The sequence below is a fragment of the Chaetodon trifascialis genome, chromosome 2 (assembly GCF_039877785.1).
Source record: "Chaetodon trifascialis isolate fChaTrf1 chromosome 2, fChaTrf1.hap1, whole genome shotgun sequence".
Classification (NCBI taxonomy): domain Eukaryota; kingdom Metazoa; phylum Chordata; class Actinopteri; order Chaetodontiformes; family Chaetodontidae; genus Chaetodon; species Chaetodon trifascialis.
In genome coordinates this window covers 31406048-31428130 of record NC_092057.1, presented here as the reverse complement: position 1 = coordinate 31428130, position 22083 = coordinate 31406048, and the positions used below count along the sequence as shown (strand labels likewise).

The following is a 22083-nucleotide window of genomic DNA, read 5'->3' as shown; positions in this document are numbered from 1 at the left end:
AATGCACTATAACCAGCATGGACAACATTTGCTGCCTTTGTCCTTCAATAAGGGCCACCTATTTGACACCTGTTTTTTCACAGAATGAAGACCTCACTAATTGAACTACACACTGCCATTATTTTGAATGTGCCCCTTTCAATTAATGATTCAATTACACAGAATCAGCAGCATGCCTGTCATGACTGTTGGGTATGTTGATTTTCTCTTTCTCTACTACACCCACTAGTAGATTATTTGCCATGTAGAAATATTTCTATATTATATTTCTACCAAAAACAGTGATTTATCTGGTTAGTGATGTTGGACTGCTATTATTTTGAACACAACTGTACATATACCAGTAATTTGAACTATGTCACTTGATGCTTATTGTAGAAACACTGATATGGTATATATGAAACAGATGTAACATATCTGTGGTTTGAAGAAACATACAATGCCAACATTTTGTCCTGGCAACTGGGCTGGTAGATAAGCATGTGCACTGTTGCTACCACGCAGCAAATCACACTACTGACCACATCCAACTTCATCAGTTATGCTGGCTGTAGTGAAACAAACCAGGTGGAACAATTATTAAACTTTGGTTACTGATTAATTTACTAACTTGTTTGTGATGGTCAGTATCTGCACACACATAAATGAAAACAGTACATACAAAGGAACACACTGATTCAAACAAGCAATAAGACAAAGCGATAAAGGGCAAGCAATGTTTTAAATGTGTTTAAAAGTATTCATCTCAGGTTTAGTCTGTGACTCTGTGTTGTTCTCTGATCTTTTATTTTGAGTTAAGTAGAGAAAATGAAATGAAAATTGGTTGGTTCATTGGTAATATGTCAGTCAGTTTGGCGTCAACATTAAAACATCCCACTGACACTTTTCTCTGGGTGCCTGCCCTATTTTTTTCCCATTTGTGTGTGTGTGTGTGTGTGTGTGTGTGTGTGTGTGTGTGTGTGTGTGTGTGTGTGTGTGTACTAGGAGAAGACCAGCGCTCTCTCTCTTAGTAATGTAGCAGGAGTCTTCTACATACTGGTTGGAGGTCTGGGTCTGGCCATGATGGTAGCACTAGTGGAGTTCTGCTACAAGAGCCGTGCTGAGGCAAAAAAAATGAAGGTGCGTTATCATTTCAGGTATCAGTTTCAATTTTAATTCATTTTTTATCTTGAATATAATTAGTGTGATAGCAATATTTTAGGTATTAAATCTGCCACATGTAGGATTCTCATTAAGGTACCATCTTTTCAATTTACTATTTTACTTAACCAAATGTCTTCAGTCAGAAAACCAGAGGGGTAATGTGCAGCCCAGTATGGGGGCAGTTTGTGAAATAGTAACAAAATTTAATCTCAGGATACATGTAAATAGACACCAACACTTTGGAAGTGGCCGGGGTGGGTGGATGGATAGATGGATGGGTCAAACATGACATTCACATAGGAGGGGTTTGATTCCCATGTGAAATAAATAGTAATCATGGATTGCTTTAAATAATTAAGCCAAACCATGATCTTTGATCTGGACTGCGGAATGAGAATGACAGTGAATGTGGTGCAAGCACAAAAGAAACTTCCAAATGAAATACATTAGTTTGACGGTCGGCTGAGTATCAGAAAAAAAAATTGAAAATTTGTGTCCATTTTCACATAGATTAAATTTTGTGACTATTTCACAAAATGATGTGATAATGCGTTTTAATGTAATGTGTATTATAGTATTTCTATATGTTCAAATTCACACTTACCAGTTCATTAGGTACACCCTTATGGTCATTTTGGATGTTGTAATTTGTGGTGCTGTTGAATTGTGTTATACTGCATTATACACATGCTCAATATGTTTGTAATATTTAGTCCACCCTATTTAGATCAACAACAGTCTACAAAATAACATAAACACCCTTCATGGTAATAAAATTAAATCTAAGTTTTGCCTTTGCTTCCTGTTGTACAAAAAAGCTTTCTTCCCTGTCCATGGAGTATTTGGTCTGATAATAAGTGGATCTCATGAGTAGATCTCAAAGTGAACATGTTTAAAAAACAAACTACATCTTAATATGAGCTCTATTGTTTATATCTCTATCATACATTTGAGCCTGACCTCACATTACACATTCTGACTGTATATCCAGACAAATCTTCTCACTCACTGTCTGTCTGATTCAAAGCTTTTGCAAACTATGGGAGATGTGTCACAAACTCTCAACTTGTGATCCACTCGGGAGCTTAAGCTTTTAGCTTTCAGCTACATGGCACTTTCTTCATCAGGGAATGGGACTCATTCATTAGTGAAAAGTATGGAATGTTCAGTCATGTAAGAAAAAGTATATTTAATTGAGTTCGTAACTCCTCTCTCTATTAAAAGATGGTCTCTGGAGTCAGATGTTAATGGCCTTCTGGATCTTTCTCTGGCTGCCCAATTGTTCCTGGTTGATGATCTTTCCTCCTTTCCCAGTTGATTCTGTGAGCAGTTTTTGTCTAGTATTGACACACAGCTAATACTGTCTGTTGCTGGTGGACATACAGTCTCTTGATTATGGTCCTTGCCGTTTCACTGATCTAGTGTTCCCCACAGCTGTCAAGTGTGATGCTATGATGATGTCATACACATACCTGTCAAGATTAGGATTTGAAAATACAAGAAATTTTCCAGCACCCCACTCTTACCACTGTCCACATACCCCTCACATTTAGACGGTTACACAGAGTGAAATCACCACTAGGCAGCCACTTGCTTTAAAATATCAGAGCAACAAGGATTGGGTTAACTAGTTTCTATGTAGTGACGACAGTTAGTGGTCAGATTCAGATACCTGGTTGAAATTGAAATGATGCCACGGTGAGCAATGTTTCTGTGCCTCTTGGCCACGCCAATGCATTGTAGATTTCCCATGCTGGCTCTCATCACCTTTGCCTTCTTGTGATACAATAAAATCAGTCAACAAGTCGTAATTGAAATGCTCGAAGCGACATCATAGTTAGTTGTCATTTTACAAGCTAGAAACACAGGAAAAGCATTGATATCATACAAATTGTGAGTTTAATGCTGTGGGAACATCCAAAGTTGAATCAAACCTATTGCTTGCATTATCCTGATGTGGTAGTAAAGTAAGCACACAGACACACAAAACAGTTTGCTACAGGAATGTCTGATTTACAACTTATCAATGTTATCTGATTCTTGGGGTCTCTCTGAGGCCTGGTGATTGTCCATTCAGATGGTTTTAAGACCTTCATCTGGTGTGGAGCTGTAAAGAAAGAATTAGCATCTCCATGAGAACAATTTAAGTGATAGGTAACCCTTTGAAGTTGAAAAGTCTGTCCACCCCTGTTCTTCTGAAGGAATGTGAGGGAAAGAGGTCAGTTGCAGGACTCTGTTCTCCCTACACAGTCCTTTTTAAAAAACAGTTTGAAACTTGTTGGAAAATGTAAATAGAAATAAAATGTGATAATAGCACAAAGACAACATCAAAGTTGTTTCATTGTTTTTTTGAAAATAATATCCTCATTTAGAATTTAATGCCTGCAACATGTTTCAAAAAAGATGGGACAATGCCATGCTTACCCCTCTTTTAACAACAGTCTGTGAGCGTGTGTAACTGAGGAAACCAATTGTAATTTTGAAAGTGCAATGATTTCCCATTCTTGTTGTTGTTGTTGTTGTTGTTGTTGTTGTTGTTGTTGTTGTTGTTGTTGTTGTTGTTGTGATGTACGATTTCAGCAGCTGAACAGTTCGGGGTCACCTTATTTTGTACCAAATATTTTTAAAGGGTGACTTTAAGTCGGGACTGCAGGCAAGCCAGTTTAGTACCCAGACTCTTTTACTGTGGAGTCTTGCTGTTTAGCATTGTCTTGCTGAAATAAGCAAGGTTTTCCCTGAAAAAGAGGTTGCTACTTGGCAGCATATGTTGCTCCAAAACCTGTATATATCATTCAGCATTAATAGTGCCTTCACAATTGTGCAGGTTATGCATGCCATGTGTACTAATGCACCCCTATATCATGACAAATGCTGGCTTTTTAACTGTGAGAAGTCAGATAGTCCCTCTTCTCATTTTTAACTTGCTTCAGTGCATTGTAAATTAGCTCAGTACCAGAGAAGGCGGCAGCGTTTCTGAATCTGGTTTATATACGTTTTCCCCTTTTCATGGTAGAGTTTCAATTTGAATTTGTGGATGCAACAATGAACTGTCTTCACAGACAACGTTTTCTGGAAGTGTTCCTGAGCCCATGCAGTGATCTCCATCAATGCCGTCTGATGGCCCGAACATCACAGCTATCCAGTATTGGTTTTTGGCCTTGTCTCATACACACAGAGATTTCTTCAGATTCTCTGAATCTTTCCATGACATTATGTACTGTAGACAATGAAATTCCCCTAATCCTTGTGTGAATTCCCCCCATCTTTACTACACCTAGTTATTTTGGGATTATGTCAAGTTGGAATGATTTACAGGGGCTGCACGGTGGCGCAGCAGGTAGTGCGCGTGCCTCACAGCAAGAAGGTTGCCGGTTCGATCCCCAGGTCAGGCGGGGCCTTTCTGTGTGAAGTTTGCATGTTCTTCCCGTGCATGCGTGGGTTCTTTCCGGGCACTCCGGCTTCCTCCCACAGACCAAAAACATGCTCATTAGGTTAATTGACTCTAAATTGTAAATAAAAAAGTTTAAATAATAAAACGACTGTGAGTGTGAGTGTGAATGTTTGTTTGTCCTTACATGTGGCCCTGCAATCGGCTGGCGACCGGTTCAGGGTGTGCCCCGCCCGACCGGCTCAGGGTGTGCCCCGCCTCTCGCCCATTGTAGCTGGGATAGGCTCCAGCCCCCCGCAACCCCGAAAGGGATAGGCGGTATAGATAATGGATGGATGGAATGATTTACAATGGCTCACATTAGTTCACCTCAGGCCATATTTCCTTATATGGTGTTGGTGTGGAAGATTACCATGACTCAATACTTTCCTGTTATTAACCCATGACCAGAACATTTGGTAGGACACTCTTTGGTATCCTGTTATTGCTGGTTAGATATCCTATTATTACATAGGGGATATTGCATTAACAAATTCTACCACAGTCACTGCAAACATATCCTTACAAACTAATTTAGGCACAATGGCTTACCTTTTATTTCAACAAAAAATGTATTTGTCAATTATTCTTGGGAAACTATTTTTTATTCTATTTTTTTATTACTAATAAGTTATTATTAATAATAATTAATAAGTGTCTGTGCCTGTGGATACATATGTTTAAAATAGTGGGGGTTTCTTGTTTTTTTTTTTTAACTTAGCTTAGTGTATGTTATGCGTGTTTTCTAATATGTGAATTGCTGCTGCAACACTGCCATTTCTCTTCAGGAATCTATCTATCTATCTATCTATCTATCTATCTATCTATCTATCTATCTATCTATCTATCTATCTATCTACAAAACTGGCACTGCAGCTCCCTTATCTATCTTATTATTATTTCATTCTTTGTTCCTCATGAAATTTAGAACAACACTGTCTTTGTTGTTAGGATCAGGATCCATTTAGCAATCACCCCAACCTCCCCATAACCCCACAGTTCCTACAAGACATCCTGAGGGACACAGTTAAAACTCTGTGTGTATTAACGCCCACAATCGATCTACTATCCTTGCAATAGTAGACCAGGATAGAATGCCCTGTATTCAAAGGCAGCATGGAAGATGCCTACTTTTGTGCCAGCGGCGCTCTGACAAAGGGCTATCCCGAACTGCCATGAGTGGGTCTGACTGTCTGCTCCGAACTGTGCAATGGTTAAACGGGGAGAACCAGTCAAACCGTGGTGGACAGCCGGTGTAAGACAGGCATGCTTCAGTGCCTGGGCCTTCTGGTGTTGGTAACAGCAGAGGAGCAGCGCCTTTTAGTAGCTATGTAACCCAAATAGATGGGTGAGGCCAGCTGCAGGACTTCAGTCCAACAAACGTTGCAACTAGTAATAAAGTAGAAAAACACTGCTGATTGCAGATCGAAATTATCTACAAAAATATTCTTACTTGGTTACCCTAATGATTAAAAAGGAATTTGGCTGTAACTTTTAAAGGTTATGTGGCTAAATGTGATAAAAGTTGAAATTACAAAAATTGAAATTACAAAAAGTAAAATACATTGCAAAAATAAAGCAATCAAGCGTCATTGTGTCCAGCAGCCTATATGTGATCAATTATATGTAAGCTGTTATTCATTGAAGTTATCAGCAGCAAGCAATTCTTCATTGCACAAGCAAGTGGAAATAATAAAATCTGGAGACAATAAAACAATTGAGATAATAAAGCAATTCAAGCAATGATAATGAAGAAATTGAAGTAAAAAAGTTTAAATAATAAAACGACTGAGAGAAAGTAAGTTAAATAATAACATGATTGAAATAATAAATCAATACCTAATAATAAAACAATTGAAATAATAAAGTAAGTCAACTGATAAAATGGTTGAAATAATAAAACAATTCAAAGAATAAAACGATTGAAATAATAAAGTAAGTCAACTGAGAAAATGACTGAAATAATAAAACAATTGAAACAAGACTAAAACAAAGGCAAATAATAAAATGATTGAAATAATAAAACAATACTTATAATAAAACAAATGAGGCAAATGAACTGGATGGCTCCAGTATACTACTGGTGATGAAGTGATTAGTGCTCTGTCATGCAGTTTCATTCAGGTATTCCTCTGCCTGTTTTTGTAATTCCCTATCTCCTGGATATGGGGCAGTTTGGAGCAGACCGTTTTTAACCACTACTAATGAGAATAGAGTCGTCAAAGGGGAGTGTATTCTGAGTTGTATTTGATGAATCTGAGCTAGCACAGGATGTAGTCTGTGTCATTTTCAATGTTTCTGAGGTCATAGGTTCAATTTGAGGCACCTAATGCTGAAGAGCCTCCAACATTGTACGTGCCTCAGCGTAGGCTTCAAAGTTTTGGTGAGGGTGTGTTATATTTTGCCTCTGAACATTGTGTCTCTGGAGGAGTCAAAGTCATAGCTGGCAGTTGATGTTTTAGCTGTGCAGAGGACAGTGTCTGAACGGATAAACTGACTTCTCCCATGAAACACTGCCAATTTGCCAAAAATGTTTCTGCCTTTTTTCTTCTCTCTCTACTTTGCCTTTCTGCTGTATTCGTGCCTCCTGTAACTTTGCTTTTGCCTAATCTCTACTCTCTGTCACCTGTTTCAAAAACATACTGAAATCGCTCAGCTTTGGTGGAGCGCTTCCACTTTCTCCAAACATTCCCCTCGTTTGCATTTCCCCCACCCAATTTACGAATCTATCCATTCCTCTCTCTTCTTCCTCTTTCAGGACTTTCTTCTGCCATCTGGTCACTGTCTCAAATAATACCGACCCCAAGGAGCTGGGTTTACATTCCCTCCACTTATCAACGACTTTCTGTGACATTCAGAGAGGGTGAATGGCGCAGTGCCCGAGTGAGGACCCGACCAAGAAGCTTCTACACAGAGTCTAATACTCTGTGCGCTTGATCGCTGGGGGTTCTCCCTGTCTATTTACTCATTTTAATTCACCAACCTCTGTAACACCTTAACTGAAAATCCCCTCTAAACTATTCCAGTGCCCCCTTTACAGAACTACTTGAGATCTGTGTCAGTGCAAGAGTTTTCGATCAGTCTGAACTGTTCGATACACTGTCACTCACACGTCCTAGTGACGGAGCTCTCTTTATTAATTATGGCTTCCATGTCCTAGTGACGGAGCTCTCTTTCTTTTAAGCTAACTAGGACACTTATTTACTTTCCCTCACTATGTGTTAATACTTTTTATGTGACCATTCAGTTAATAAACAAACAGTTTTTCTTTTGAATACCAAACTACAAAGCGATCAGTGGATGGCATTTAATCAGACAAGTTTTATTTGGTATGTCCAATGTGCAGAAATTTTTCAATTAGAAAAAGTATGTTGCCCTCACTGCAGTGTAGCAACTGCAGCTATACAACTAGATAACTCTTCCTTATAAATGAAGACGTGAGTCGTAGTAAGCTTTAGTTGCTTTTTACTGTGGCCCTTTCCCTCATTGTACAAGGTCGGAGTGAAAACTGTAATAAAGACAAACATGAAATTTACCATTTAGCTCTGTAACGTGCTTTCCTCAGTTACATAAATGCAAATAAAACGTTTTTAATTACGAATAAATCAAAAACATTTTTCATGTAAACAATATTTTTTAACATTAACTTAACCCTAGAACGCTAATGTTAAAATTAGTAACACCATCACTAACGTTATATTGGACGGTATATTTTGCCCAATATAATATCCCGGATAAAATACAGTTTTCATCAATTTATGTAAAAGTACAACACTGTATGACAATTGTATTACTCTTCTTTAATTTCCCAATATACAATCTCCTTAGTTGACAGATGGTTGTCCTTCTGACTCCGGGTCGCGGGGGGAGCAGTCTGAGCAGGGACACCCAAACCTCCCTCTCCCCGGACACTTCCCCCAGCTCTTCCAGGGGATCCTGAGGCGTTCCCAGGCCAGCCGAGTGACATAGTCACGCCAGCGTGTCCTGGGTCTTCCCCAGGGCCTCCTCCCGGTGGGACATGCCTGGAACACCTCCCTCGGGAGGCGTCAATGGGGCATCCGATAAAGATGCCCGAGCCACCTCAGCTGATTCCTTTCGATGTGGAGGAGCAGCGACTCTACTCTGAGCTCCTCCGGGGTGACAGAGCTCCTCACCCTATCTCTAAGGGAGCACCCTGCCACCCTTCTGACAACCGCTAAATATAAAAATCCCCAGAATTGCACGCACCTCTGTCACTGTTGTTCTCTGAACTGTAGCTGTTCTGTAGCTGCAAAATATCTCCTGATATTTTGCAGCTTCAGCATCAATACGAATGTTTGTCCATGTCACGATTTCGTCGATGATTTGGTCCTCAAAAAATAATGTGAAGCTCTTCTCAGGGGTGTCAGCATTTGATGCTTCGGGTGCTGGTCCTGGTGTAAAAGCAGGCATAATGTTCCGTGCCGCTGTCCTGGTGGTTGCTGATGTCTGAGGCCGACAACTCCACTGGAAACCAGAGGTACTCCTGTAGGAGCTGATTTCGGATCTCACAACAAGTGACACGCCATCATCCTCATCCTCATGGTGTTGTCTTCTCCCTCTGCGACCAGCATGAGGTGCGGCAGGGACAGCTTGAGGTGCGGCAGGGACAGCTTGAGGTGTGGCAGGGGAAGTAGGATGGGCAGTAGATGTAGAGGCAACAGGTCCTGGGGTGGCCATTTGTCTGGTGGTAGGGCTACCACAATCACGGTGTCCTATTTTTTTTTTCTCTTATGACTTGAAGTGCTAGGCTCAATGCCATCACTATCATCCTCATCCTCATCATCATCACTTGGTTCTGGTATGCTATTTAGAGCGACTGGCTTATTCGAGATCAAAGCTTCAAATTCCTTTGAGAATGCTCTCCTCTGAACAGCTGCAAAGATGACCTCCTTCGCTAGGGATAATTCATCTGGGGTTCGAGACTGATCACACCTGTGCCACCCTTTACACTTGTCCATGCTTTTGGAGAGCTTAAAGCACCTCACAATGTGAATTAGGAGTGCTATAGCTTGGACAAGAGAGTTGAAGCTGGAGAACCTTAGAAAGTGTTCTGTGCTGAAGCCTTTCTCTTGCAGCTTTGTGGCATAGCTCATCACTTGTGGACGGATATCCATGCAGGAAGTTAGGGCCTTATAACCATGTAGTCTGTGGCAGGAGTGAGGCAGGGATAGACCTTAATCCATGCTCTGCAGGATTATCATCTGTGTGCACATAGTGCAATTGCTCAGGTTTTGTGGTTTGGCGAATGCGCTGAACTCTATTATGGACATAGAGATAGAATCGTCTAGATTCATTGTATATATAGCCAAGGACGACTTTGCTATCAGTATCGAACTTTGTGGAATCCAGCTTGAAGTCCAATTCATCATGGATTAAGTCTTCCATTTCCACCGCCAAGACTGCCACACAGAGTTCAAGCCTTGGAATGGTTGGTTCAGACTGAGGTGCAAGTTTTGACTTGGCCATGACAAATCCAATGTGAGTTTGTCCATCTTCTTGTATGACCTTCAAACGGCACCAATGGCTTTAATAGATGCATCAGAAAACACAAAGAGCTCTGTTTGCACTGCTTTGTTTAGTGACGCTGCTGTGTATCTCTGTGGTGCATGAAGCTGTCTCAGCTCCTGAAGCGTGTCTTGCCAAGCTTTCCATTTACTAAATTTATCTTCAGGTAGTGGTACGTCCCACTCAGACTGCTCAGCGGTGAGTTCCCAAAGGAGGAGACTTCCTTGGATTGTGACAGGGGCCAGAAAACCAAAGGGGTCAAAACACTGTTCACCGTGGAGAGGACACCATGGCGAGTGAATGGCTTGATGGCATTTGCCACGGAGAAAGTGAATGTGTCACTTGCTACCTCCCACAGCAGACCCAGACTGCATTGAGTGGGTGCAGCCTCTTCACATAAGTTTACATCCTTTGCAACTGCAGCACAGTCTTCAGATGGAAAGGCTTCAAGGACTGTCTGGCTATTGGAGGCAATCTTGTAAAGCCTGAGGTTTGATTCAGCCAGTGACATCTGCGTTCTGCTCAACAAGTCGATGGCTTCAGCACTGGTTGACACAGAATGAAGGCCATCGTCCACATAGAAGTGGCAGTCCACGAAGTTGACTGTGTCAGTCCCATGTTCTCGTGCACCCTCTCTGATTGCTGAGTCCATAGATAGCTACAGCTGGGGATGGGCTGTTGCCAAAAACATGAACTTTCATCCTGTAGTCTATGATTTCTTTTGTCACATCATTGTCCTTGTACCACAGGAATCTCAGATAATTTCTGTGGTCCTCTCGCACCAAAAAGCAGTGAAACATCTGCTGTATGTCTGCCAAGATGGCAACCTTTTCCTTACAGAACTGCACCAGGACTTCAAGGAGAGAGTTGTTGCGGTTGGGGCCTGTAAGCAGTACATCATTGAGTCAAACACCACCCCGATTTGGCCTGGATTTTGAGGATGGTACACCTCAAAGGTTGGCAGGTACTAGCATTCTTCATCTTCTTCTAGTCTTGGAGCGACCTCTGCATGGTCGTTCTCCAACATTTTTCCCATGACAGCCACGTATTGCTGTTGCATCTCGGGCTTCTTATTCAAGCTATGTTGGAGTGATGCAAAGCATCTGACTGTTTGCTCTCGGTTGTTAGACAAGCGTTGTCTAGGTTGCCTAAATGGGAGTGGAGCCACCCAGCTATTTGATTCATTTCTGTAGACTTCTTTGTCCAGTAGTTTCAGAAAGATGCCATCTTCAATAGGAGATGCCAGCTTGTTGTCATTTTCGGTGTGACTGAAAACAGTTTGCCCAAATGTTCCTTCCACAGACTTGCTAATCTCTGAAATCCTGTTTCTTGTCTCTTTGTCTTGGTGAACTTTTTCTTTGATGTGCAAGAAGTTTGTACAGGGTTCAAGTAGGGAGGGCCGGCCATTGTCAAGCACGGTCGTCATGAAGGTGTTGACTGTTGGCTTATGTGCATTCCCCAAGCAGACTTCTCCAACCAGCACCCATCCCAGGTCTAAGCGTTGGGCAAAGGGAGCATTGTAGGGGCCGTTGACTTGTTCCCGAACTTTGTGCACTCCTATTATGTCTCTATCAAGCAACAGGAGGATCTCAGCAGTAGGGTCGACCTTTGGGATGTGCTCTGCTACCTTGACAAGATGAAGATGATGACGAGCTGCATTTGGGGTTGGAATTTCAGAGCGGTTGTCAAGTATGTTGTTACACTCAATGAGTGGTGGGAGATGGATCATGACCTTTCTATCAAGTGACTCGACCATGACATTTTCAGCCCTGCGTCCAGATGTTTCCACTACGCCAGAGCATGTCTTCAGATAGTAAGAGTATGGTTTGCACTCGATGTTAAACAGCTCGAAAACGCTGGACCTTGCTAGCGACCGGTTGCTTTGGTCATCTAGGATGACATAGGCCTTGATAGCTTTGTCTGGTTGACCTTTAGAATATAGCTTCGCAAGACAAATCTTGGAACATGACCAGCCAACGTTTCCTGTGCCACAGACCTCGGTGCAGTTTGAGTTAACAGCAGCTTTACTGGTGCTACTCTCTTCCTCCTCCCTGCCGTTGTGTGGTGGAGTTGAGTGGGCCGTAAATTGAGGTGCAGGTCCAGGGAGCATGGCAGAGTCATGATAGGTATTATCACACTCCAAACACTTAACTGCATTTGGACAGTCCTTAGCAAGGTGAGTAGTTGAGCCACAACACTTAAAGCAGATTCCTTTTTCTTTCAGAAAGGCCTTTCTTTCCTCTAGTTTCTTGGCTCTGAAGGCTTTGCACCGTTTGAGAGGATGTGGCTTGCCACGTATTGGACAGCTTTTGTTCAGGTCCCTGGCATCTTTGTTTATACTTTGGCTTGTTGGGGCAATGTCTGTCTTGTGGACCGAAATTGGGTAACAGCATTGTGCCTCACGTATGCTGATTGCGCATCCGTTGGCGTTGCATCAGCGTTGTGTCTCTCCGCCAAACACCTCTGTCAAAACTGACTTTTTATGGCTGCAGGTTCCACTCCACCCGCTGCTGCTTCTGCTCTGGCCGCTACTACCACTGCCTTGACACTCGGCTCTACACAGGTCGCTGCTACCACAATTTCCTGAGGACCCCTGGTTCCAGCTCAGGGCTAAACCCAAGGTCCCAGTCAGCTCCACTCCTTTACACCGGGACACCTGGGTGGTTGTTGGCGATCGCAAAAGGAGGGAGAGGCGGTCACTTCATGCTCCCACAAGAATTTCCACCACCGGCTAGGAACCTGGGGCCTTCTTCCTCACCTCCCAGGATTTTAAATGATTTCAGTGGAACTCCACCGCTCCCACCTGTCCCGGTGAACGCACTTAGGCGAACAACTCGCCCCACACCCCACCGAGCACAGCAGAAATTCACCCGGTTCCGCGGGGCTCTTCTCAACGGTCCTCATCCCGCTTCACGACCGCTTCTGCCCGACATCGGATCCTAAAGGAGGCCGTGCTCCAGTGCTCTGGTGGTCTTCCTCGTCCGGAGCCAGCGGGGAATCCCTCTCTCAGGCTTGATAAAACATCCCCCTCACCGCATCCATCTGTCTGGACGCACAGCGCTGACCACAGATCATCCAGCCACGGGACCTCACAACCTCCACCACTTCGTCCCCTCTTCCCTCCAACCACTTTAGTAGTGGGCGACTCAATAACCCGGGAAATTAGTTTCTTCAACGCAGCCACTCACTGCTTTCCAGGAGCCACAGTCCCAGTTACCCTGGAGAAACTTCCCGGTCTACTGCGGTTACTCCCATCTTCCATAAGCCATGTCTTAGTACACGTGGGCTGCGTTGACACTGCTCAGAAGCCTTCTGAGCTGATCAAAAAGGATTTTAACAACCTTTTTAGCTTTTTAAACAACTGCAGTAAGTCCGTTTTTATCAGCGGTCCTCTTCCCACACTGTCCCATCACGGAGCATGCCGTTTCAGCAAGCTACTCTACCTAAACACTTGGCTACAGTCCGCCTGCAGAGCTTTTAATGTTGGTTTTATTGACAATTTTAACCTGTTTTGGAACCGTCCCTCCTTTTATAGGGCCAATGGAGTTCACCCCAACAGGCTCGGCAGCCGAATGCTAAGTGCTAGTATTCACCACGCCGTCCAGACTGACTGTTTACCTGTCACACCCCCTCCCCAGTTTCTTCTTCTCAGACCACACCAGCTGTTCACAGTACCATTACACTCACTAGCCCCCCCTACAGTCCAAAGTTGCCACTACCACCGAAACCGGACATCTTTACTATACAAACCATTACAGGCAGATGTTTTCCCCGGACTCACAGACAGTGCTTTTAACAGAGATAACCTCATACACCCGGACATTTTATCACCTTGCGGTCATGAGAGCACGTTCAGTACGAACATTAACCTGGCTGTGCTGAACGTGCGCTCTCTTTTAAAGTCTTTTATCATAAATGACCTGATTTTAGACAACAAGTTAGATGGGTTACTTTTAACAGAAACATGGCTTGGCACAGACACACCAGTTGTTCTTACTGAGGCTTGCCCACCAAATTTTAACTTTTTATTCTCCACCAGGGGAGGCAAGAGAGGAGGCGGGACTGCATCAATTTTTAATAATATTTTATTGTCAAAGGAAGTCTCTTTTAATAGTTATTCATCTTTTGAGCATCACGCCTTTGTTTTTAGCAGTCCCCCTGCTCCCTGCATCACTGTTTATAGACCACTCCATCATTCCACTGCTTTTAGCAGTGAATTTTCAGAGCTTTTATCAATCATACACACCTCTTATAACAGAATTTTAATAATTGGCGATTTTAACCTGCACGTGGATAACACCTCGGACTCACTGTCCAGAGAATTCTTAAACCTTTTAAATTGCATGGATTTTAACCAGCATGTCGCACAGCCAACCAACTCACAACAGAGGACACACCCTGGACCTGGTCATAACCTATGGCCTCTCCACTGGAGTGTCCTCTGTTGTTGACCTGGCTGTGTCCGACCATTATTGTGTCTATTTTAATATCGCCAGTTTTAACCATCAGGACGCCCCGGTGAGAACAGTGAGGAAACGCCACCTAACTTCTGAGGTGGCTGCAAATTTGATCGAGATTTTACAGAGCACTCCTGCAGAAGTCTTACATGCACCATGCGATTTTATTGTTGACATTTTTAACAGGAAATTGCGATTAACCTTAGACTCTGTGGCTCCACTTTGAACAATACCCCCGTGGAGAAGTAAAGATGAAATTAAAAAATCAAAAAGACTATGCAGGATTGCGGAGAGAAGGTGGAGAAAAAAACAAACTCACAGTTCACTATGAAATATTCCGTGAACAACTCAAATCATACAATAAAACAGTCAAACAGGCAAGAATATCCTATTTCTCAAACCTCATCTCAGATAATAAAAACAACCCAAAATTACTTTTCTCCACCTTCAATCTTTTAACTAACACCATTTTTAATAAATCCTCAGAGACACCAACAAATGCCCTCTGCGAGGACTTTGCAGACCACTTCAGAAGTAAAATTGACAACATCAGATCCAGGCTTGTATCACATCAGAATGTAACTTTTAACACACCTGGACAGTCGATTTTACCAGAGGAAACACTGGAGAGTTTCGCCCCTGTTGATGCGAGGACACTTGGTCGAGTCTTCTCCCAGGTAAATCCAACAACCTGCCTTTTCGATCCAATTCCACATCACTTTTAAAGACATTTTATGGATTCTTTGAGGAACAGATTTTGAATATAGCGAATTGCTCTCTTAAGACGGGTGTCTTAAATATAGCGTCTGCCCGTTTCTCTCTCAGGCTAACACAGAGGTACTGATGCATGCTTTTATATCCTGCCGTCTAGATTATTGTAATGCCCTGCTCTCTGGTCTTCCCAAAAAGACTATCTATAACTTGCAATTACTCCAGAACTCAGCCGCACGTGTGCTGACGAGGACCAGAGGGCGGGAGCACATTACACCGGTTTTAGAATTGCAGCATTGGCTCCCTGTGTGTTTCAGGATTGACTTTAAGATGCTCTTATTAGTTTTTAAGTGTCTTAACGGTCTTGGGCCATCTCATTTATCTGACCTGCTTTTATCATATCAGCCTTCGCGGATCCTGAGGTCCTCTGACACCGGCCTTTTGATTGGTCCAAGGGTTCGGACCAAAACCCATGGGGAGGCGGCATTCAGCCACTATGGTCCAAAGCTTTGGAACAGCCTGCCAGAGTGAATCAGGACCGCAGAGACTGTTGGTGTTTTTAAAAGGAGGCTCAAGACTCACCTTTTTAGTTTGGCTTTCAATTGATTTCTTATGCTCTTTCAATTCAGACATGTTTTACCTTAGCACATTGTCTTTTAGCTTTTAGGTTCTTTTATTTTAGTCAATTTTAGGTTTTAGGTCTTTTATTCTATTGTCTTTTAGGTTTTAGCTCCAGTGCTTCCCCACGGGGGGCCTCCATGCTGGGAGGGATGTCTGGTCTGCCCGCCGGGGCGTCGTCCGGGGGACCCCTCGGGTCCGGAGGACTGGGGGGCTCTGCCCAGTGTGTGGAGTCCACCCCAGTCTGCCCAGGTCGGGGGACCAGGGGGCTCTGCACTATGTATGGGGTCTACCCCAGTTTATCTGGGTCGGGGTTCTCTGTTGCGGTGGCGCTCCCTGTGACTATGGGCTGTGGTCCTTCGCAGTGTCGATGAGCTCCCCATAGGTGGTTTTCTTTGTCTTTTTCCTCTCATGATGCCTCAGTGCCCTGCCATGTTATTATACCGACAGTTTCGTTGGGGTGAGTGTGTGTGGGTATGTATGTGTGTGTGTATGGTTGTGTGTGCATGATGTAGGTCTGCGGGTGTGTTTGGAGGGGTGGGTGAGTGGAAGGGGTGGAGTTGCTATCATATTGCTATTTTATGTTTTTATCTCTATGTTTTTATGTCTTGTCAAGCACCTTGTGCTGCATTTTTATGTATGAAAGGTGCTATACGAATAAAGTTTGATTGAGTGATTGATTTAAGAAGGTTTTTTCAGACTTTGCAGGTGAGCCACTAGTACTTGGGATAGTAAAGCTAGGGTCGTCCCTTTTATGAGCTTTGCTGCACACAAACTTGCTGAAGAACTCAAATGGTGGAAATCTTCCTCTGTTTTCTTCCTTGTGTTTTGAACCAGCTGAAATCCATTTTTCTTGAAGCCCATAAGGCAGTTTTGCAACTATGGGTTCAATGCCGCATGTGGTATCCAGGTAGGAGAGAGCTGGGAGGTAGCCATCCTCCTCCTCCTCCTCCTGGCACACTGCACTTCCATTAACAAGTGTGCTAGTTCCCGTAGCAACATCTGTTCTTTTGCTGAGACTCTTGGGAAGTTATCGAGGCGATCGAGAAGAGCCTTTTCGATTATTTCAGGTGCTGCATAACATCCCTGGAGGCGTTCCCAGGCCTTTGTGAGTGCTATGGCTGGGTTTGTTACACTGACCACAGACGTGGTTGCTGGATTCTTTACCAAGCCATTTTGTCATTAAATCCAATTCCTCAGTAGCTGATGAATGATGACTGCCAAGCACGATAATGTTCAGGCTGATCGTCAAACTGATATAAACTTGAACTCACCAGGTCCTGCCGAGCCAAATACTACCTGCTTCATCGAACAGCATATAATTTTCCATACTGTCTGTTGCTTCCCACACAGCTGCTTCAGCTTCAGTTATTGCTGCCTCTCTACGAATAGTTAGCGCTTCCAATTCAGCATCCTTCTTTGCCTTTTCTAGCTGATACATGGCTTCTCTGTCAGCCTTTTCTTTCTGGTGCTCTGCCTCCTTAGCAGCTCTCTCTATTTTAGCTTTAGCTTCTTGTTCAGCAAATACAAGACGTGTTCTAGCTGCCTCTGCTTTAACTCGTACATGTATAAATGAGCTAGTTGATGCTGTAGATGACCATGAACTTCTTCTACTGGCCACTGAAATTTTGTCGCTTTGTTTTGCTTCCATTTCAACACGATGTAAAACGCCAGCCTTTTAGCCTCTTTTCACTTTGTTGTCCTCACTGCAGTGTAGCAACTGCAGCTATACAACTAGCTTAACTCTTCCTTATAAAATGAAGATGTGAGTCGTGGTAAGCTTTAGTTGCTCTTTACTGTGGCTCTTTCCAGAGCTGCCAACTCTCACGCATTGGCCGTGTGACTCACGCATTTGATTGGCTTCACACGCTCTCATGCCACACCTCCGATTTCTCACGCTGAAATGCACATCAAGAGCCTTTTTATATGTTTAAGGTTAAAAACAGTTAAATAACAGCTGAGTTTATCTGTGATCTATCTGTTGAGCCTGAGAGAAGCCACTCATGATCGATCAGTTATGCTTGCAGAGACTGGGGGGGGGGGGGGGGGGGGGCTCACAGACATAATATACGTAGACGCCTCATTACGTGCTGGAGCGTAATCCAGCGTCGCCGCCATATTGGGTGGGTCTCCGCTAGCACCAGAGCCAACCGAAGTCAACGTAAAGAGCGCAACAATGCCCCTATTTTATTTATTTATTTTATTTCATTTAGCTTCCCAGCCTCAGATACAAGCTTAACAGGGTAGTGTAAGACGCTAGAATGACCTGGAATTTTAAAGCTAACTTTTCCAGGCCTTAAAAAAAAAGAAAGAAGGAAAAACTGTACTGAGCAGTTATATATGGGAGCTTTGTATGTATGTATGTGTTAAAATCAGTGTATATCACAAACATCAGCAGTTTCAGTCCAGGCTATTATGGAATCTTTGTCATCCTAAAGCTGTAAACAGTTGTTTAAATTTAGACACGTCAGGCCAGACGGTGTGCGTGTGTGTACGTGTGTGTGTTTGAAAGCAGCAGTGGACTGTGGGCCGACACACATGATGATCCTTGTTTCGACAGTTTGTTTTGGTGAAGTTTTATTCCAACACAAATGAGTATAAAAACTTACTCAAAGTTTAATGCGCATGTCAACAGGTTATGCGAGATGTCTGTTTTTTGTGTGTGTGTTGTGTGCGCGTGCACGGGTACATGTGCCTGTGCTTAACTTTACATTAAATAAACTCAGCGCACAAAAACAAAAATGAAGAAATTCTTGTGTTATTGGTGTGTACAGAAGGGCCATGATTGTGTGTGTGTGTGTGTGTGTGTGTGTGTGTGTGTGTGTGTGTGTGTGTGCGTGTGTGTGAGAGAGAGAAATCAAATGAACAATCAAACTGTTTCTTTATTAAAATCTAAAATTAATTCATTTATACATTTATTAATATGCCATACCATATGTCTGTATTATGCTCTTTAACAAAGACAAAGTTTTTCAGCATGAAAGCATTTGTTTTTAATGTGTGACAGCGTCCTGTATCATAACTACATCTCTGACGTTTGTAACAAACCAAACCGTGTGAAAATCGGGTAAAAATTAGAGGAGTTATGATGATAATTGTAGCTGGACATACACCTTCCTCCATAGAAATAAATGCACTGGGGACGCATGGGAGACCCATCCAAGATGGCGGCCGCGCTGAACGTCAGCTCCAATAGGAAGCATCAGTCAATGAGGCGTCTACGTATATTATGTCTGTATATATGTCTTCTATATATTAAATGCTCCCTCTCTGTGTTTTACTATTATACAGGATTAATGTTATTGCTGCTTTAACACTAGAGCTGCCTTTATAATCCAACTTACTTTGTTTTCTAAACTACAAGCCTGTCATTCTCTGACTTTTCCTAAATATGTATTTTGTAGGGGTTTTTTTTAAGCTTATAAGGTGCTTAAATAAAGCACAAAAGATTTCTGAGCATATACCTCTGACAGCGGTCACACAGACCGCAGTTGAAAGATGATACATTTTGCAGGGCTGTTTTCAATGGCTATGATTTTTTTCCCCACATGAAAATTAAATCTTAAGACTAATATAGCACATGCTATGATATGATGATGATATAGTAGAATAAATGTTACATATTATCTATTATTATAGAGTGTATTTTAGCAAATTATTCTTTTTAATGGGGGATGTGAAGCAGCGGTAAAAAAAATAAAATAAAATGAACAAATAAAAAAGCCTACTACTAAATTAACATTAGACATTGAAAAGTTTGTGATCCTGCTCTAGGCTGTGATATTTTGTTGATTTATCATAATTTCTGGTATGAAAAAATGCAGTCTTGGTGTGCTGAGCACAAACAATGGAATTACGTATAATGGTCTGGCTGACGAGCGGCGCTTGGAGGGGGTGCTATAATGCTGGCGGTCCTAGTGTAAATGTGCATGTTTTGTTTTACTGTTGTAGATGTTTAAGGTTGAGATAATTTTAACTACTGTTGTGTAGGCTAATCTGTAAGATCATATTATTGTATTGTTTGATTAAACATGCACAAAATGAGCTATGCTGTGTCTTATGTCTTCCCATCATGTATGTGGCAAAATTTTGGTTGGCTCAACCAAATCTCACTCCAAGGTTTTTTGAAAAGTTGGCAGCCCTGTCTTTCCCTCATTGTACAAGGTCAGAGTGAAAACTGTAACAAAGACAAATATGAAATTTACTAGGGTTGTCCTGATCCGATCATGTGATCAGAAATCGGGGCCGATCACGTGACTGCAGACTGATCGGATCGGACGTTATGTCCCGATCAGGTATCGGATAAATAATATATATATATATATATATATATATATATATATATATTATTGTTATTTTTAATCACATTTACAATATATTGGCTATATATATTGGCTAGTGATTAAAAATAAATCAGAGTAAAATAGTATTTATTAACTACCAGTGTTTACAGGCCGGTTCTGTGTCTGTGACGGACGCCACTGAATAGCGCATGCGCAGAACACGGCAGCACGCAGCAGTTTTGAAGCTGAGGCGCATGATATGCTGCTACTACGTCTGCTGTGTGGAAATATTTTAAAGTGAACGACAAGAACAATTGCGCTGGCTCAAATGCTGGTTGGTAACCGTGGCAACAGAAACTCAGAACATACGTTAACATACGTTGTTTCACAGTTTATTTATCACAACGGTTAGACAGTAGAGGACACACACAAGCGGTAAGAGGTGTACTTGCCCTCTGAAATTATACTTTTTATCACGTAACATAACATTAAGCAATCATCTCACTTCCCTCCACTGATTAGGCCTAATATAACAGCTGCGGCCGACTGAGCTGCATGTTCTGTGGCCAGAGCCGGTTACCTTGGCAACACCTCACACCAAGAGATATTAAATAGTCCACTCAGGGTGCTTTTCATTACGTTGAATTGTGCCTCCTCGTCTCCTCTCTCCTTCGTCGACCCGAAAGTCGTTTCCCCTCCGCCATGATGAAGGATCTTCCAATTGCTTGAATGCACCTGAAGGAGACGAGGAGTGAGGAGAGAGGAGGCTTCTGAAGGAGATCAGAGTGAGGATACACCGGTGTAGCCTACGCGGAAGTCTTTTATTATTTAAGGGGCGTGTCGTATGTGGCACACGTTTGAATCATGGCGGGAGCAGGTCTTCACAAATGTAATCTTGATTCTTGTTTCAACTGTGTCCTTTTAACAATTGTATCTCTCACCAAGAAATTAATGAAAATTCTTGGTATATTACGGTTTTTTAAAGCAAGGCTACAAGGCTGTTGGTTTAATCTACCACACACCCGTCCTCTGTTATGCCTCTAACGGCATATAATTGAAACCTCATCAATAGCAATCAGGAGTAGAACAGTCTGACTGCAGATCTGACCATAATATCACGTTTTACAGCTTTTACAGCTGTGCAAACGTCATCAGTAATTGACGTCGCTTCGGACTGACGCTGTGGAGCAAGGATTTTTCATTTCGGAGTTTTGTTTCCTCCGTCCTCATGTCCCTTCCTCGCATCCCTCTTTCATGTCCTCGCTGGGCGGAGCTAAGACGCAAGGAGAGGAAGCAAGTGGAGGAGACGAGGAGACCAATTTATGGAATGAAAAGCACCCTTCATTTCGGAGTTTCGTTTCCTCCGTCCTCACGTCCCTTCCTTGCATCCCTCTTTCATGTCCTCGCTGGGCGGAGCTAAGACGCAAGGAGAGGAAGCGAGTGGAGGAGACGAGGAGACAAATTTATGGAATGAAAAGCACCCTCAGTATGGTGTAAGATCGCTGTCAAAACAAAATCGGTTGGAGGAATCGCCGATCGATTACTTTCCCCTGCGACTTGACTGTGACCTAAGTGACGTCATTTCAGCACTTTTCCACTCATACCCGTAAACTTGAATTCGTATCCACAGTGAAGACTTTGTAGTTGTAGAAAAATGAGTTGTATTCTCAAGACTTTGCACTCACAGCTTTTAGACTCATACTCATATAAAAACACTCGTAACCCGAACCCAATTTCACAGACTCACGTATATGACAACGGAACGGAACTTTTATGACACACAAATTATTAACTTTACAAATACGAAACTTAAATTATGGACATGTCTTTTTGACAGCGATCTTACACCATGACTCAGCCACTTCTTGTGAAAAACGTACGATTTTAATGGAAAAAACAACATTAAAGTATTAATAAT

At 42.5% G+C, this 22083-nt stretch overlaps 1 protein-coding gene across 4 annotated transcripts in view; it reads left to right on the top strand.

The window, feature by feature from the left end:
• Positions 1-22083, top strand: part of LOC139347667 (glutamate receptor 2-like) — a 236651-nt gene that overhangs the window by 193290 nt on the left and 21278 nt on the right. For 3 of the 4 annotated variants that reach the window (XM_070987431.1, XM_070987415.1, XM_070987407.1), the window contains exon 18: positions 985-1119. In XM_070987431.1, the coding sequence (XP_070843532.1) occupies positions 985-1119 (135 nt within the window). Of the gene's footprint in view, positions 1-984; positions 1120-7328; positions 8105-22083 lie in introns of those variants that run through there. The other variant, XM_070987424.1, reaches the window with a different exon arrangement.